General features: G+C 49.2%; 1 protein-coding gene across 2 annotated transcripts in view; it reads right to left on the reverse strand.

Moving 5' to 3' along the window:
* SUFU (SUFU negative regulator of hedgehog signaling) overlaps nucleotides 1-18,440 on the reverse strand; it is a 122,632-nt gene that overhangs the window by 24,449 nt on the left and 79,743 nt on the right. The window contains exons 4-8 of one of the 2 annotated variants that reach the window (XM_066355962.1): nucleotides 16,938-17,080; nucleotides 16,031-16,116; nucleotides 15,710-15,782; nucleotides 12,742-12,895; nucleotides 10,496-10,607 (exon numbers count right to left, since the gene is read on the reverse strand). In XM_066355962.1, the coding sequence (XP_066212059.1) occupies nucleotides 10,496-10,607; nucleotides 12,742-12,895; nucleotides 15,710-15,782; nucleotides 16,031-16,116; nucleotides 16,938-17,080 (568 nt within the window). Of the gene's footprint in view, nucleotides 1-10,495; nucleotides 10,608-12,741; nucleotides 12,899-15,709; nucleotides 15,783-16,030; nucleotides 16,117-16,937; nucleotides 17,081-18,440 lie in introns of both variants that reach the window. The other variant, XM_066355961.1, reaches the window with a different exon arrangement.

The raw sequence follows: 18,440 nt of genomic DNA on the forward strand, positions 1-18,440 counted from the left end.
TGAATGTGACTGGGTTTTGGAGCCCAGTGTGTATTTTTACTTGCCCGCCGGGTGCAAGCTAGATTAAAGACTATGGCCCACCAGTTTTTGGCTCCGCTGTTTCTTTACCGACTGTCCGAATCCAATGCGAACCTGCAAGGGCCGGGCTGCTGTGATAGTGGCCCTGGCCTTGGATACTGGCTTTACACCGTCTCTTTCTCTCCAACTCATCATCATCATCATCATCATCATCATCATCATCATCAGGCGCACAGAGGAGTGGGCCTCATCATTTCCTTTACTTGAAGACAGACACTCTTAGGAGATCTGGTGGGTGGTTACATACTACCTACTTTCAGCTCATAGACCGATGCCACGGAATCTGAAGCTCATTTACATGATCAGGGCTTGACTTGGAACCGATTTTGTGATTTTTACCAGAAAAGTGTCATCCTCTCTTTTTCCTGGGTAAGGCAAGCTGTAACAGCTGCTATAATAGCCTTTCTTCGACTTTTCTTATTTCACTATTTAAAGAATAGTTCTATAAGGCTCATTATAATAGTTAGCAACCTTCCCACTATCCCTCCTCAGATATAAAACCACTTTCATCTCTGTTAAGTGATTCTTTTGGTATTTTCTTCAATTTTTCTACTTCCAGGCTTTACCTACTGACTTCCCACAATGGAAGATAAGCTTTTAATACCCTTCTACTCCCCCCGCACCTTCCCAAGATAAGTGTTTTATGAATTTGCTTGAATCATTATTAAGTGTTTACATTATTATACTATACCAATGCTATTTACAACTGATCCATGTAGTATACTATGGTTACTCTTCCATTCTGGTATAATTTTCTAGTTTCCTTGGATTTACTCTCTTGGTTTCTGATATTTTTATCACTAATGCAATCCTAGTCTAAATATCAATGGTGTATAGATTCTCCCAAGACATTCAAATTTCCTATTTCCCCAGGTATAAGACGCACCTTAATTTTGGGGCCTGAAATTTGAAAAAAAAAAGTATTATATAAAGTTATTGAACTCAAGTTTTATTCATCATAAAATTCATACAACTCCACATCACTGTCTTCAACAATGAGGGCAGACCAGGTGGTGGCGCAGTGGATGGAGAGTTGGACTGGGATGCGGAGGACCCAGGTTCGAGACCCCGAGGTCACCAGCTTGAGCGCCGGCTCATCTGGTTTGAGCAAAAGCTCACCAGCTTGGACTCAAGGTCGCTGGCTTGAGCAAGGAGTTAGTTGGTCTGCTGAAGGCCCACAGTCAGGGCACATATGAGAAAGCAATCAATGAACAACTAAGGTGTTGCAACGAAAAACTGATGACTGATGCTTCTCATCTCTCTCTGTTCCTGTCAGTCCCTATCTATTCCTCTCTGACTCTCTCTCTCTCTGTAAAACAAACAAACAAACAAACAAAAACAATGAGTGCAAAAATAAGTGTGAAAAGGCGGGAAATGCAAGTAAAAGAAGAACTACCACTATATAGACGCACCCTGTTTTTAGACCCCAAATTTTTCAAAAAAAGGTGCGTCTTATAAATAGGGAAATACAGTACATTGAGTATTTACCAATATTATCTTATTAGCTTGGCCTGTGGTGGCGCAGTGGATAGAGTGTCAACCTGGAATGCCAAGGTTGCTGGTTCGAAACCCCGAGCTTGTCAGGTCACATATGAGAAACAATGAACAACTAAAGTGAAGTAACTATGAGTTGATACTTTTCATCCCTATCCGCCTTTCTCCTCTCTCTGTAAAATCAATAAATAAAATCTTAAAAACATCATATTATCTTCTTAGAGACATTTCTCCAGAGGATCCTTCCACACAACCCTAAACTGAGCTGCTTGCCTTCCGTTCCTGCTGCAGAGCTGTCATCATGGGATCACTCCTCACCTTCACCCTGATGGTTCCTCTCATCTCTTTCTCATGTTGGATCCCATTTCCTGTAGCCCATATGTGTTCTCCACTCATTTTGATAGAGCATATATTCTGGCAGGTTTTACTTTAAAACATCAGGTTTACTCTGCATTGGTGTGTAGACTTCCATGGCTTTCCTTCCGGTCATTTTTTCCTGGGAATTGGCAGGCACCTCCTCCACTTTTATCCTCTTTTACAGGCGGTATCCAGGGGTGGAGAGGCCTGGATCGGGAGTCCAACAACCCAAGGTTCAAATCTTGGCTTTGACACTTATTCCCAGTTTACTGACCGTAGATGAGTTATATAATATACCTAAGCCTCCCTGCTCTAATTTGTAAAATGGGGACAATAGAAGCCCACACACAATACAGGGCCTGACACATGGCAATGGTCAATAGAAACAGCCTGCTTGGGCTCTGGCTGGTTGGCTCAGCAGTGGAGTGTTGGTCGGAAGTGTGGAAGTCCTGGGTTCAACTCCTGGTCAGAGCACACAGAAGTGACCATCTGCTTCTCCATCCCTCCCACTTCTCTTTCTTCCCCTCCCCCTCCTGCAGCCATAGCTCAAGCGGCTTAAGCGAGCTGGCCCTGGGGGCTGAAGATGGCTCCATGGCCTTGGCCTCAGGTGCTAAAAAAAAAAAAAAAGGCTCAGTTGCTAAGCAACAGAGCAACAGCCCTAGATGGGCAGAGCATCATCCCCTAGTGCAGGGGTTCCCAAACTACGGCCCGCAGGCCGCATGCGGCCCCCTGAGGCCATTTATCCGGCCCCCGCCGCACTTCCAGAAGAGGCACCTCTTTCATTGGTGGTCAGTGAGAGAAGCATAGTTCCCATTGAAATACTGGTCAGTTTGTTGATTTAAATTTACTTATTCTTTATTTTCAATATTGTATTTGTTCCCATTTTGTTTTTTTACTTTAAAATAAGATATGTGCAGTGTGCATAGGGATTTGTTCATAGTTTTTTTTATAGTCCAGCCCTCCAACGGTCTGAGGGACAGTGAACTGGCCTCCTGTGTAAAGAGTTTGGGGACCCCTGCCCTAGTGGGCTTGACGGCTGGATCCCGTTTAGGGCGCATGTGGGAATCTGTCTCTGCCTCCCCACCTCTCACATAATAAAAAAAACAAAAAACAAAACTGCCCTGTTGGCCACAAAAACCTGTCTAGCAGAGGATTCTGCCTATATTGGGAGAACCAACGGGTGGTTTATGGGATAGCTTAGAGGCATACCTTGGCAATTCAGGAATTGATCTAAATCTTTCCTTTACCACCTGTCTACATAACACATTCTATATTTATACTTCCACGGTATAAGGTGACGTTTTATGTATCCAAAAATACTCTCCTTCCGCGTCAAAATGAACTCCTGTTTTCTAGTACTGTATAGTTACACCAGTGTTTTTCAACCACCAGTTTGTGAACCAGTCTGCCAGAAATTTCTTTCTGGTCTGCAAGAGTTAACCACGCTGATGTTGTAATGAAGATTATAGACCCAGCCTGACCTGTGGTGGCGCAGTGGATAAAGCATCGACCTGGAACTCTGAGATCGCCGGTCCGAAACCCTGCACTTGTCTGGTCAAGGCACATATGGTAGCTGATGCTTCCTGCTCCTCCCCCCTTCTCTCTCTCTGTCTCTCCTCTCTAAAATTGATAATAATAATAAAAAAAGATTATACATCTACTGATCTTAGTCAATTTGCTTATGCTCAGGGTGATTTCTGCCTTAGTGGGCCCCAAAATACTTCTCCTATTTTTATCAGTCCTCAAGCGTAAAAAAGTTGAAAACACTGGTTTATATTACATGCCTGTTTACCCTACCAGCACTTCACAGCCTGACAGAATCTTAGCCATTTTTTTCTTCACTCTGGTCTCTTTAGATTGAAGTCTTAATTTCTCCATTTTAGCCCAAGGGTATTGATCATATTCTATCAATGGCAGCACCGTGAAAAGAAGCCTAACCACCAAGACTCCTTTTAGCCATAATCCTAGTCCCGTGACAGTGGTGACGTATGCACTAGCCACATGATTTAGGACCTTCTCCTTGGGGACACCCAGGAGCAGGAACCAGGGCATCGGGGTTGGCAACTATTCAGAAATAAAGTTGGTTTGGCCTGCTGAGCCCAGCCCAACCTCTGGCTTCTGCCTCTAGTTGGAGAGATTATTCCTTTTGCTTTCTGATTGCTGACGAAAGCTCTGAACTTTCCAGAGAAAGAATCGCTTGCAAATCCACCTTCAGGGCGGGACTAGAACAGGGTATGGGTGGGGATGAGGACACCAGCTCACCTCCACAATTACTGTTAAGCAAAAGGCTCAGCCACCCTGTCATTCTGAGAAACTCTTTGATAAAGACAATATCAGGAGTAAAAGGCAGGGTGCTGGTCAACCAATAACCAAATGATTAAAAGCAGTATTTTCATTGCGAATATCCCAAGGATGGAATGAGATGGGATAGTGGGACAGAGTGTGGATGAAAAAGAATAAAAACTTTACATTAAAGATTAAAGGATTCCTGTCCTGGCAGGTTGGCTCAGTAGTAGAGTGTCAGCCCAGCATGTGGAAGTCCCAGGTTTGATTCCCGGCCAGGGCACACAGGAGAAGCGCCCATCTGCTTCTCCACCCTTCCCCCTCTCCTTTCTCTCTATCTCTCTCTTCCCCTTCAACAGCTAAGGCTCCACTGGAGCAAAGGCCCGAGTGCTGCGGATGGCTCCATGGTCTCTGCCTCAAGCACTAGAATGACTCCGGTTGCCACAGAGCAATGCCCCAGAGGGGCCGAGCATTACTCCCTACTGGGCTTGCAGGGTGGATCTTGATCGGGTGCATGCGGGAATCCGTCTCTTGCCTCCCCACTTCTCACTTCAGAAAAATACAAAAAATAAATAAAAATAAGGGATTCCTTAACTAACAACTCCTCAGCACCAGAGACCTCTGTCCTCAGCCTGCAGTCTTGACTCGAGGGGTCAACTAAGACCCCTGCGTTCCTAAATGAACCCACTCTAGCTGAGGCCCTCGGCTTTGTTTTCTGAGACACTGATTTATTTCCTCTCGGCTCTCACCTTTGAGCCTTCCTTTTCCCTTCTTTGGAGAAATGACTCACTGCTGAAGTGTTGGGTGACCATGAATATCAAGGATGGGTGATAAAAATACTCCTGATTGTGCAACTTGAGGATGAAGGGATGTATGTTGGATGGAGAATTCAACACGCTGGCCATGAACTCTGAGACTGGGGTGTTAACAATGGCCGTGGCTTCTTCTTTTTGGAGAAGAGCAGAGAATGGAGTTTAAACAAAAATTCACTGAACGAGATTTGCTGTGGAGCCCCTTGCTTCGCCCTTTCAAATGTGTATTTCTGAGAAAGGCACATCAAGGAAGGCACTCTGCACGACATGTGGATCACAGAGGTCTGGGTCCCTCCTCCACGCTCCACAGAGCCTGGCTGCGGCCCTGAGAGCAGGCCTGTTTCTTCCTGGGTTTTCGCTCCAGTGACACCGTACTTTCCAGTGTGGGAGGGGCGAGGGGGTCAGTGTGCCATGCAGGCCCCGAGCTGGCCGCTCCGCTGATGCCACAGACCTTTAGAACAGGGTTACTGAAGATCACCCTGTGTGTGAGTGGTGATAGCAACAGCCCAGCTATTCTCCCAGACGGAAACTCCTTCCCTTCACCCAATTCACTGGATGCAAACTAGACATTTTCTTCTCCTAATTAATGTTCATGGCCTCAAGAATGAGCAAAACAAAACACAATTTCCACTATAGGATGACTCCCTAGCCAGGCCATAAGTTACTCATGATTCAAGCAGCAAAGTCACCCCATCCAAGAGGCCAAACAAATGGGAGCAGAGACACTCAAAAGTAGAGAGAAATTTGTGTGTGTGTGCGCGCGTGCTGGAAAATCTATTTATTTTTTTGTATTTTTCTGAAGTTGGAAACAGGGAGGCAGTCAAACTGACTCCCGCATGAGCCCGACCGGGATCCACCCGGCATGTCCAGCAGGGGGCAATGCTCCGCCCATCTGAGGCACTGCTCTGTTGCAACCAGAGCCATTCTAGTGCCTGAGGCAGAGGCCACAGAGCCATCCTCAGCACCTGGGCCAACTTTGCTTCAATGGAGCCTTGGCTGTGGAAGGGGAAGAGAGAGATAGAGAGGTAGGAGAGGGGGAGGGTTGGAGAAGCAGATGGGCGCCTCTCCTGTGTGCCCTGGCCGGGAATCGAACCCGGGACTCCTGCACGCCAGGCCAACACTCTACTACTGAGCCAACCGGCCAGGGAGTGTGCGCTGGGAAATTAAAGCGAAAAGAAAACCTTAAAAGGTATTGGTGCAATTACAGAAGACTGAGAAATTTGGATCAACAAAGATGGTTATTCTTTTTTTCTTTTTTAAACGATTTTATTTACTGATTTTACAGAAAGAGAGGGAGGGGGTATGGATCAAGAAGTATCCACTAATAGTTGCTCAACTTTAGTTGTTCAGTGATTGCTTTCTCATATGTGCCTTGACCTGGGGCTACAGCAGACCAAACGACCCCTTGTTCGAGCCAGCAACCTTGGGCTTCAAGCCAGTGACCTTTGGGCTCAAGTCAGTGACCATGCAGTCATGTCTATGATCCCATGCTCAAGCCAATGACCCTGTGCTCAAGCTGGTGAGCCCACGCTCAAGCAGGATGAGCCCGCACTCAAGCCAGCAACCTCAGGGTTTCAAACCTGGGTCCTCTGAATCACAGTCCAACATTAACCACTGAGTCATTGCCTGGTCAGGCTAGCTTGCTTTTTAAAGGCACCTCAACTACAAAGAGCTTCTCCCACAGTCAGGAACCTTCCCTACCAACACATGTGTATACACATGCATGTGAACCCTGCCCTCTCTGGAAGGGTATGCGACCCATAGAGCTCCCATAATGTCCCTCAACTCAGTCAGTGAGTCACTGGCAGAGGGAGAAGGAGGTCCTGTGACACTGCTGCAGGTTCCCAGCACCAGAGTAACGGTTTATAGAAATGCAATCCTCCCCATATGAAGTGCCCGACATTCACATCCTACGACTCACTGTAGGGGGACTGGGGAGCTAGGGCCAGACTCCGCAGAGCACTGTTTCACCAGGCAACCTCAGACAGAGAAGATGTTAGTGACATTTCTCCCCAGGTCCCGACAAGTGTTGGCAGGCACAGTCTCTAAGCCAGGATCTCCTCAGTGGCACAGACGAGCTGCTTCCCATGCTTCCCAAACTCAGCCAGGCAGGCGGTGGGAAAGAAGGCGCCAGCAAAGGCCAAGGAGGCTTTTCTCAACTGATCATCTTGGGAAAAGCCAGATATAAATTTCACAGCTGGAATGCGAGGGTTGTGAAATGTGGGAAGAAGCCCCAAAGAGGCCAAGGACTCTCCTTCCGGGAAGGCAGTGGGCGGAGGGCTGGCAAGGGATAGTGGTAGAGAAACAGGTTGCCCAGAGGGGCCTGCCTTTCTGGGAAGCAGGAAGTAAGGCCTCAAGGAAGAAATTAATTCCCAACTGCTGAGGTGGGGGAGGGGCCAGAGATAGGGTTGGTTTTGTTTCTGAACATGAAGAAAACAAGGCTTTGCATCAAAAAGTAGTTCTGATATAAATGAGCCAATTATGACACAGCTCATTATTACTGGGATTTGGAAGCACGAGGCTGACGGCATGTCCTCTGTAGGGTTATATATGCACAGTAAGCTTCTAACACTGGGCTTTAGCTTTGTCCTGGATGTCATGTGAGTTCTCTATTCAAGCTCCAACTATATAGTTAGATGAGGCCCACCAGTGAGGGTTATTTCTACCTCAGGGACAGTCCTGTGTGTCCCTCACGGGGTCCCTGATCATGGGGTAAGGAAGGTCACATTGTGTTAATGGCTGATAAGTCTGCCATAAATAAGCTCCACCCTTTTCTAACATTAGGCAAGTTGCTTATTAGCCTTTGTACATCCGTTTTCTCATCTGTAAGATTACCTACTTCACAGAGTGACTATGAGGCTGAACTAAATTCATATGCTATGAAGCAACTGGAACATCACTTGGCTCATATTAGGTACAATTTAAGTGTTAGGTGCTATTGAAGTATGAAAAAAAACAAGTATCTGATTCCCCAAGTAGGCTGGAGCCCAGCTGCTAATGTCCAGGCTCCATCAGCTCCTGGGAGCTGCAGCTTCTTCAGGTCACATTCAGACTCACGAAACCCGTGTCAGAGTGCCCCAGCCCAGAAAGCCTGACACAAGGAAAACCAGGCACACAGACACAATAAGGCCCGCGCCGACTGTTCGCCCGCAAGGAGAAGAGCAAACACTGGAGCCAGCACATTCGGGTCGGCTTTCTCAGTCACGATCCATGTGGTTCATCTGAAATGGGGTCAAGGCCCAGCATGGGAAGCACAGATATTACAGCGGTGCTTGCTTATCTGAATTGAGTCCATCATCATTGATCCCTGAGATAATAGGGAGCTGGAGTCCTCAGAGACTTGAGGGGTATGCTGGGAAATGTTCTTCACAAAGGAGGATGAACCATTCATTTCTCAACCAATTGCTAACAAATTGGTTACCAGTACTGAGAACCTCAGAGGAAATGTTCTGATTCCCTCCAAACTGCAGATTCAGGCACTTGGGAGACCTGACTGGCTACTTGAGCACAGGGAAGGAAGATGCCCCAAGGGCTGGCACTTCTGGTCTACTCCCACCCATCTCTCTGTAGCTTAGCCAACTCAGGGCAAATGTGGAGGCTGTAGCCTCTGCCTGGCGTCTACAGACAGCCCTCGGACCAGGTCTGGTGCCTACCACCCAGTCAGGAGGAGCCGAGTTTGGGCTGTATGTATGCATGCAGAAACGCCTTACAATGTCTGGAAGGCACAGCAGCTGGCAGTTTGGCTAAGACAGGCAATGAGACCTCAGATCTATATCAGATACACAAGAGGGGCAAAAGGAGTATGTCTCTGCAGGAGTCCCTGCCCTTCTGTCTAGAAACCCGGGCTTTCCAGAGCTGGAAGGGCCACCTGGACTGTCTAAGAGTTACAGGCAATCTACTTGAGCCTTTAAGCCTTCAAGTACCTCCTGGCCTATCACCATTGCCAATGGAGCCTAGAGGAAGCCAAGCTCAGGGCACAAGAAGGAGCATGGTCTGGGGACAGGGTCCAGACTCACAGGTGGAGAGGTTCCAGATGCCCCACGACCCAGCTTGGCCATCTGCTACTGCCAAGGGAATATCACGGTGCCTTAAGCCAGCACTTCAAGGTAGCTGGCTGGAGAAACCCACTGGCTGGAGCTGAAAACTGCTCTGAGGTGGCAGTGGAGGCTTCTCTTGGCTCCTGCCTAAGAGCTCAGTTCTCCTGGCTTCTGCATGGTGAGCCCTCGAGTTGGCCTCTCCCCAGAATAACTTCTGTCTCCACAATCTGCTCCCAGGTTGCATGAACTTTAACCAGTTAGGCCTCCATGTTCCATCCCTGTCAGCTCCTTCCCCTGCTTGGTAAAGTTCTAGGGTACTTTCAGGGTCCCTCCATGTTCTTCTTCCTCTGAGAAGCCCTCCATAACCACAGCTGATCATGCTGACTGGTTTCTCTGTGGGGTATTAAATCACTACCACTTCTGAGGCTGTGGATGAGCATCTGGGGCTAGAATGGAAAGAAATAGCTATTTCTAACAAACTGCATCTACAGCCAGATGCACACCAATTAATTATGTTCTTAAATTGTGCTTGTGCTACCAAACAGCCTACACCCCAGATGGACCCCTGGGTCCTGAGCCTGCCATACTGCAAGTGTGTAATAAAGATGTTTTAGAAGAAGGACAAAGCACCCTGGTCTTGCAGGAGTGAGCTGCTTCCCTTTTAGTCCAGAGCACAGCAACTTCCTCCCTGGCAGGCGAGGTTCCTGCTCTGCCCTGCCAGCTCCGGGTATCCCCTGCCAGCAGCTATTCCCTAGAGTTTCTCTGGGACTAAGAGCAGAGCGGGTGCCCAGCTCCTGCCCTGCCCACCATTTGTCCCCTATCAGAGGAAAAGGGGTCAGCAGGAAACGGATCTGACCTCTGGGGTGGCCATAGTCTCTCCCAAGGACCATGGAGGCCCTGGACAGGCAGCAGAGGCCTGCAAGGGACTTCCCTGCCCTGCCCTGGGCCTCACAGCAGAGAGGCAGGAAGAAGGGCCTCAGCAGCAGGCGTCCAGTGTGGGGCTGGCCAGACAGCGAGGCCCCTGGGGTTGCAGCTATCAGCCGGAGACCAGGCTCCAGGAAGGAAGGAAGGGCAACTCTGGTCGAGGCCGAGATAAGGAGGGGAGCTGTGCTCAGCACAATGGGCTCCCACGAGGCTGGGAGGCCCCAACTCAGATTTTGCCCCAACTTGGCCTCCCGTCTGCTCACATGGCCCATGTAAATATTTACTAATGTTTATATTCCTGCTCTGGTGGGTCCCTGAGGCCCTTTCCTATGATCCACAGATCTGTGGTCCCCGGACCCTGGGCCCATCCAGCAAGGGCTATTGGCACTGTTCTTTCTCATGTAAGCCACAGAAACAGGACCTTCAGGACGAAAACTGTCCCCTTATCCCAGCCCTGAAACAAGGCTGTCAGGAAGCTGTCCTAACCCCTTCTGCGGGCAGGAAACTTACGGGGCTCGGTCGTGGGTGAGGCCATTCTGCCGCTGAGGGTTGATTGGCGGAAGGACAGGTTTGCTGTTGATCTCCAGTCCTCTCCTCAGGGTCTCCCGGATCTGCTCCGTGTCTGCAACAACACCAGGAAGTTGCCCAGTGGCCAGTCGGGCCCCTAGCACCCTCCACCCTCGGCCCTTGGAACCTGTTCTGCAGATGCATTGGGGGAAGGCCCTATGAAGGCCTCCTGAGTGTGCTCTAGCTGTGAGATCTGAGAGAGTGCAGCACGAGGACACAGCGCTGATAGGGCATTGTGTTCTCAGACTGATCTAAAGAGACAGAGTAAAAGTGAAAGAGAGAGAGAGAGACAAGAAGGGAGAGGGACGCGAAGCACCAACTCGTAGCTGTGGCACTTCAGTTGTTTCTGGATAACTTTTCATGTGTGCCTTGATCGGGGGGCTCCAGCTGAGCCAGTGACCCCTTGCTCAAGCCAGTGACCTTTGGGCTTAAGACAGCAAGCATACAATCTTGTCGACCCCACACTCAAGCTGGTGACCTCTGGGTTTTGAACCTGGGTCCTTTGCACTTCTGGTCAGTTCTGCTCTATTCACTGCGCCACCACTAGTCAGGGTTTAAACAGTTCCATTCTTATAGAGAGCAAGGGCTGGCCTCTGGACTTCAGAAGGGCACCCTCCAAGACAGGACTCTTCTCCACCGTCACTTCCCTTCCTGAATCACAGACCCCAGCTTTAACCTTAACATAGTTCCAGACAATGACTGCCAAGGCCTTTGTCAATGCCCAAGACTATCCACAGATTCTGCCCACTGAAATCAAGATGCCTGTAAGGGCTGCAAGTACCTTGGCATGAATGGTCAGCTGTCTCTTACACAAGTTTCTGGGTTCTGGGTGGCCAGCGGGTATATGCTCCTGCCACTCCACCCCTGTGGGTTGGCTCAGGGAGATGCTGAAGCCATCTCCCCACCTTGGCCCAGGATACCCTGCCTCTCCACAGCTCTAGCAAGGGCCAGGAGATGAGAGTGGAGTCCCTGGGTGGGATCATTTCTTTACAAGGAGCTTTGCTGGTCTTTGGGCAAGGCCTATTGGTCCGGTACCTACATTGAGATTTTTGTCTAAGACTTCTCTCTGCAAACTGCAAACACACACAAAAAAGCAAACTAACATTGGTTGCTCAAAGGATGGGCTCAGAGTGGATGACGGAGATGATTATTAGCTTTTCTAACTGTTTAACTTGTTGTAGTAGCATACTTTACTTTTATAATTAAAAAATATCCAATAATAGTAACATTTCAGATGAGACTATGAATTCCTTCTTAAATTACCACTTTTGTCAAAAGCAACTGAATGATTCTAATAACTATATATGTTCTCTTGAAACCTCATATGGGCTTGGCACACCATTAGGACAAGCAGGAAAAAAGAAAGCGGTCAGATACTTGTGCTATGGGTGTAAGCTGTCCTTTATAGAAAGAAAAACCCTTTCATAAGTATGTTATTCAGGACTGTATCTTACTCTTCAGAAAATGAGAAGAGGTAGAGGAATAGAGAAAGGAAGCAGAAAAAGAAGCTGTAAACATACATATTTGTAAGTAGCTGCTTTTCCTTTACAGTTAGTTACGGATGCCCTTCGCTAAAAACCACAACTGTTTCTACAGCCAACACCAACACGATGAGCTTCCAGCAAAAGAGCCATATCCTATTTTCCAAGGCCTCACCCGGAATGCAATGGGTCCAGTGTCCCCTGCCCACAGTCCTAACACTGCATCTGCCACACTGTGGGGTGGGGTAGTTTGCAAGCTGGTCTCACACTCAGGTCTCTCTTGTCTAAGGCCTGGGAGGGCCTGAGGCCAGAGTGATCCTCGGGTCTGGCATGGCTTTCAGGCCAGAGCTGGGCCCGGTTTCAATTCTGTGGGTGGCCGATGCTTGTTCTCTTGTACTTGGGTGGACTGCGGCCTTTTCCTGTAACTGTTCTATGGCTTCCATTCACCTCCATGACCTCAGATTGCAAGGGATAAATCTAAAACACAATGGTCACTGCTGGCGGTGCATTTGAAATACACACAGGAAACACAGGAGAAATGGGTCAATAAAGCTCTCTTAATTCCACCCTGTGGAAGACTTCACATGCTGTTTAAATCCTGCCAGGAAAGAAACTCTGAATGGGCTGTTTATGTTCGAGACCCATCCTATAGAGCCTGAAAACCAGGTCGGGAGCAAGGGAAAGAGGAAGGCCGGGCGAGGCTCCTACCTTTGCCGGAGAGCCGCCGGGACTGTGTGTTTAGGCAGATGCTCCGGCTGTCTTCATCGTCCTCAGGGGGCTGGCTCAGGTCATCCCAGGCACACTTGGCACTGACACCGCTTAGATTGGAGCCGTCTGTCTCTATGCCTTTGTCAACTCTCTCCTGCTTGGAAAGAACGAAAGAGCCAGAGTTCCCTCAGCGAACCAGTGGCCCAACATCAACACTACCTTTCCAGTATTTACTGAGCCCTTTTAGGTGCTGAGCAGGGGACAAGTGCTAGAAGAGCAGGACCTCTGGTCTTGTTCTGCCCTGATTACTAACGCATGCACGTCTGCCAGCCACCGCACTCCTCCGGGTGAACCAGGGACTAAGGGAAGCCAGGAAGAAGGAAAAGCCCAGGGGAAGCTTCTCCTCTATCGTCAACCTTCCAGTAAAAAGACCTTCACACCTGTTTCGGAGCCTCAACTCTGCTCACTGCATGGGGCCTGAGTTGCTGATGTGACAGAGCCAGAAACTACTTCCCTGAGGAGAAGCGTGGTCCTTCCTCTCCTCCCATCATCCAGGGAGAATGCCCCAGTTGCTGCTACAGAGTACCGGGTGGAAGTTGGCCACACGTGGGAGAGGCCAGGACTCAGACCAACTTCTCCTAGGCTCCACATCTGCAGTTCCCTCTTCTAACAGCAGGGGGTGTGGTCGCACAGAGAAGCACCACTAGAGAGCAGAAGGGCAGGACTTCCTACATTGCTAACTTGTTTGGAGAAGGACTCTGGATGGAGTTTCTTTACCATTTCTTGGAATGAAATGGGGGCCTGGAGGGCTGTAACCATTTACAGATCCCACCTAAGGCCCTGCTTTCGTGCTGCCCTTGGCACTGTTGAGTCCAAACACTCTCCAAATGGCCGCGAGGAAAAGCTATACCCGAACTATGTTTCTGGTAAAACACAGTTCTGTGATGTTGGGCTTTGGATTAAAGGTCACCTTTAATCCAAATCCTTGCTCATAAACAACCACGTGGGCCAAATAAAGCTCTTGAGTGAGCACCTCAAAAAGAGCCTGCACGCCCCCTCCCAGCCTCCACGGGCCCCGAACCGGCAGCCGCTGGCCAGGGAGCCTAGCTGGGGAAGCACGGTAAGCTGTGTGTGGGCCTCACTTCCGGAGACCAGGTCTTGCCCAGGATGCCTCCTGCTCATCCACCACACTCTCCTTTCCAGTGCGACCATTAGCCTGGGCAAAGTTGGGACTGAGCAGTGACAGGGACAGGCTGAAGACAGCGAGCAGCTCTGCTCCAGGAAGGAGCGTGTGGGCCCTACTTTGCTCAGGACAGAGTCTGAACTTTTCCCTCTCTAAGGGCCACCCTGAGGCTCCCACTGAAGCAAAGAGCTAAGGACACCTCTTGGCTTAACTAACTGAGCCCACTTCCTTTATAAGTAAAGAGAAAGCGTGAAGACCCAGAGAAGTGAAGGGACTAGTTCAGGCACATAACTAGTCAGTGGCAGAGCTCGGAGCAAAGGGCCAGGAGCCAGCTCTAAAAGGAACCCCTTGCCAGCAGGCCCCAGGCTGGCACATGCGAGCAGAGTTCCCACTTGGCGTACAGAGCCACCAGGAAAGAAAGCTGGACTTTCTCACCAAGGTCCGCCTGTTGCTTTTAAAGATTACTAGGTGCTCTTGGTCCTGCTGGCTGGTCTCAGGGGAGCCTAGAGATTAGGAAGAGAACTATTCTTGGCATGCAGAGAAAAGGCTGCTGACCCTACTAGTTCAAAGGACCAGGTTCTTTCTCAATTGTTGGCACTTATGTCAGGGGAAAAACAACAGCCCACAGTGTCCCATGCTGGATCCCAGTGTGGCTGCAGAACAGGGGCTTAGGGAAACACACCCTTGGTGGCTCCTGGTTCTTGCCTAAACAGAAGCTACAAGGAAACCAAGTTTAAGGTGGAGATAACAAAGGATCCTGGCAGCACTTTGAACAACTTCCGTGTTAAAGGCAGCAGGAAAATAGAGGAGCATCATCTGTGAATGAGTAGGGTTTCTACCCAAGAACTCACAGGTCTTAAGTAGAGAACACAAGGAGTGCTGGCTGTGTGTCTACCTGCTACGTCTTCCCTGCCACCTCTTGTCTCTCCTAGAGGACATGTAACTCCTGGCCATTGCCTGTGGCCTACCAGATTTTGAGGCATAAAAGGTTCAGAGATGGCAATGACCTGCAATTGGCAGGGGGAAAGTAGAGGCAGACATGTCAGACACATTATTAGCTGTCTGCTGCTCCTGCTTCATAAGTAGCCCATAAGAAAGGAAGGTATGCTTTATGCGGCTTTCAAAATTTGCCTGCATACAAAAAGAGTCCTTCTTCTGAAAAAACCAGAGGACACTGAGACTCTATAAGCTGGGCCACATGAGTAGGCACCTGCAGGCCTGTGTATAGAAAGACTTCCTTTATACATGAAGAAATGCCAGCCAACCCAAAGAAGGAGCTTGGTGTCTGACTGCTCAAGATGGAAATGTATCTAAAAAGCAAGTAAGGTCATTAGACCAATTAGGGCTCCCCACTGCAGCTGGGCTGGGGGTCAATATCACCTATTTTGTCTGGTACAGTGGTGGGATAGCTCCCCAAAAGAAAGTCTATGTTCTTTATAGAAAGGGGAATATGGGAAGTTGAATACTTGGCAAGCAATATCCACTATATTGATTTAGTTGCTGGGGATCTTATTTTTTTAAGTCAAGTTTATTGATATGATTTGCATACAATGAAATTATTCTTTTTAAGTGCAAAAACATGTATGTGTCTGAAACCAATTTTCCAGGCCTGAAAGCTCTGCCCCCTATGTGTTCTGCAGAATTCAGGGGACAAGTTCCAAACCATGCCATATTTCTACTCACTCACAAATAAAACTCCTCTGTCTTCCCAGGATGAAAGCCAGTGTTATTTGGAAGAGGCCTAGGCAGAGTGTGCTAGAAAGGTTTTCCTCACTCAAGACATACTTGCAGGTGTGGATCGATCTCAAATATGGTCTCTCCCCTCCGCATGTCAGTTATCAGCCAGGGGCCGCCAGCGCTGTGGACAAAGAAAGGGGGCAGGAGGGTCTGGGCTGGGCCTACAGCCTGCCGTGCTTGCTGCCCCAGGCCCACACACAGGGATTGGTTAGTGTCAGGGGCCATCGGGGAGTGAGTTGTCAGGAAGCTCTGATGTGAAAAACCAGTGCCTGAACAGCAGTGGAAGGGAAAGGCCCCGGGGGGGCAGGAGGAGTCCCACCCAGGCCTGTGAGCCAGGCACCCACCTCGTAGGGAGGGGTGTGTACTCACAGGGGCACCGTCCGCAGCAGCTCTAGGATGCCCTGCCCATTCCACTGCTGGGCTGCATGGAGCTCCTCAGTGCAGACACCAACGATCTGAAAGTCAGGGACAAGATTGTCATTGTGCATTAATGGCTATTCCTTCCATCCATCCAGATGGTCAGCTATCCAGGCTGTCAGTGTCACCTCAAGTGATGGGACTATAGGCAGGATCTGGGATCAGGGCTAGTGCATCCAAGATGAGATGGTTCCTTTAGGAGGGAATGGTTACCTGGCCGGGATATGGACGAGTCCACAGAGGTGGCATTGAGGCCTGATTCTTGCCCTGCTGTGATAAGTCAAGTATCTGGTGACACAGAGTCTAGCCCCAGACTGTGGAAGAGAAAATCAGGGCCCTGCCAACTCAGGACGGGTCCCTAACCCATGTCCCTAGAAGCAGGGGAGGTCCAGGGAGATGTTCCCGCCTGGTCTAGGATCATGGTGAATGCAAACAGGAGGTTTTGAGACTCTAAGCTTGAAATGACAACCAAAGGACCCTAGCAACTGAAAGAAAAGCTCCCGTCCTTGTCAGGGCCTGAGCCATTAGTGAATCTCAAGAGATATAGCTGAATCTTCAAACAGACGCCATCAGGATCACAAAGAGGCCCTCTGCAGCTGGGGTGCATGCACACCTCAAAGCTGAGTTCTTGCTGGGAGTTCCTGGGCCTGTGGCTGCCTGGGTCTTAACTGGGTCACAGAAATACCCTCCCTGTTACCCCCCTCGGCTACAACCACTCTCTCCTACCCAGACGCACCCTTCCCTGTCCCGCTTCTCCCATCCTAGCAGGTTAGATCAGACCATCTGAATCATGCCCTCCTGTCTTCCCAGCGCTTTTCTCACAGGCAAGGCTCAGGCCCCTGTCCAACCTGTGCCTCACCTGGAGGAAGGTAACTACTCCAAAGGGTGTCTGCACGGGTTGCATTTGCGGGTCCTCTGTCAGCAGCATGTGTTGAATTCTTGACTCACTGTTATCCAAAGGGCTGTGCCAAGACACATGGTCCCCACTGCAGAAGGTGTTCTCTGTGGGAGAGACAGGAGGGTCCTCGGTAGTTGAGGCCCTACACGAAGGCCTAGAACTCAACCTGGAATCTGAGGAGCCCAGGCTGGAGGCAGCCTGTGGAGGAAGGGCAACATTCACACAGATGACAGCAAAGAGTGTGGATATTTCCCCCAAACCAAATGCATTCCAGGGGCCAATTCTGCCAGCATTCAACAGAAAAGGACAGGCTGCTAGTGTGCGTGCTCGTGTGGCCTGGCAAGCCCAAAGCCTTCTGGCATCTGCTCCACTTCCCCAGCACCTTCGCTTATTTGGGGGAGGAGAGGAGCCATGATTGGGCCTACAAAGAAAGAATAAAGTGCTTTATTGTGGGGCCACCTGAACGGAAGTCCACAGGGAAGCTGAAGGGCAGTAAAAGCCTTTCACCTTAGGAAAAACAGACCGGGGTTTATGTACTGCTAAAACTGTGCTCAAAAGAGAACCCCTCACCTTGCAGGGCCCATGAGATCTGTCAGCAGTCTCCCCCAGGTAGAGAGATAGAGAATGGCTCCTCAGGGAGGAACACTGGAGGCCTGAACTGAACGGAGGTCTGAACTGTGCCTCACACACCTTAGCAGAGACATTCAGCCTGGAGGGGAGGGCTGTTTCCATGAGGACAGACACTGTGCCCAGGCTGCCTGATAGAAAAATGTGCAAACATGGCCACCTTAAAGCCTCACCATTGAATTCCACACAGGTATAGTACATTAAAAAAAAATTAATGTAGCATAACAAGGAAAAAACCACCCACATGGTATGACGTCTTCCACCACCTGACTCTTACCTTGGGTGCCCTTCCAAAGGAACACTGTATTGTATTTACCAGACTGTATGCATCTGTAGGTTCCATTTTTTTCTTCCATCTATATGGCAACACACCATTTTGTACTTTTCATATATCTTGGAATCATTTCACATCAGCACATAAAAAACTACCTCATTATTTTTTTGTAACTATTAAAAATGTCTTTCTTTTTAGAGACAAGAGAAAGGCAGAGAGAAAGATGGGGGTGGGGGTGTAGAAAGCATTCACTTGTTGTTTCATTTAGTTGTGTATTCATTGGCTGCTTCTGGTATGTGCCCTGCCTGGGGGTCAAACCTACAACCTTGGTGTCTGGAAAGATGCTCTAACCAACTGAGCTAACTGGCCAGGGCTGCATGGAGCAGCTCTCTAAGGGGCATGCTTGCGCCTTTCCCTACTCCCTTCCCCACAGGCGTGTTTTCCCTGCCCTTCTCTTTCTCCTAAGTTCCAAGGGCCCTTCTTTTGCCTCTATAGCTGTTTCCTGAGCCCATTTCTTCTACAGCTCACTTCTTCTACATCTGTGACTTTTTGTGTGTGTGTGT

This window comes from Saccopteryx leptura, chromosome 13 (genome assembly GCF_036850995.1).
Source record: "Saccopteryx leptura isolate mSacLep1 chromosome 13, mSacLep1_pri_phased_curated, whole genome shotgun sequence".
Taxonomy (NCBI): domain Eukaryota; kingdom Metazoa; phylum Chordata; class Mammalia; order Chiroptera; family Emballonuridae; genus Saccopteryx; species Saccopteryx leptura.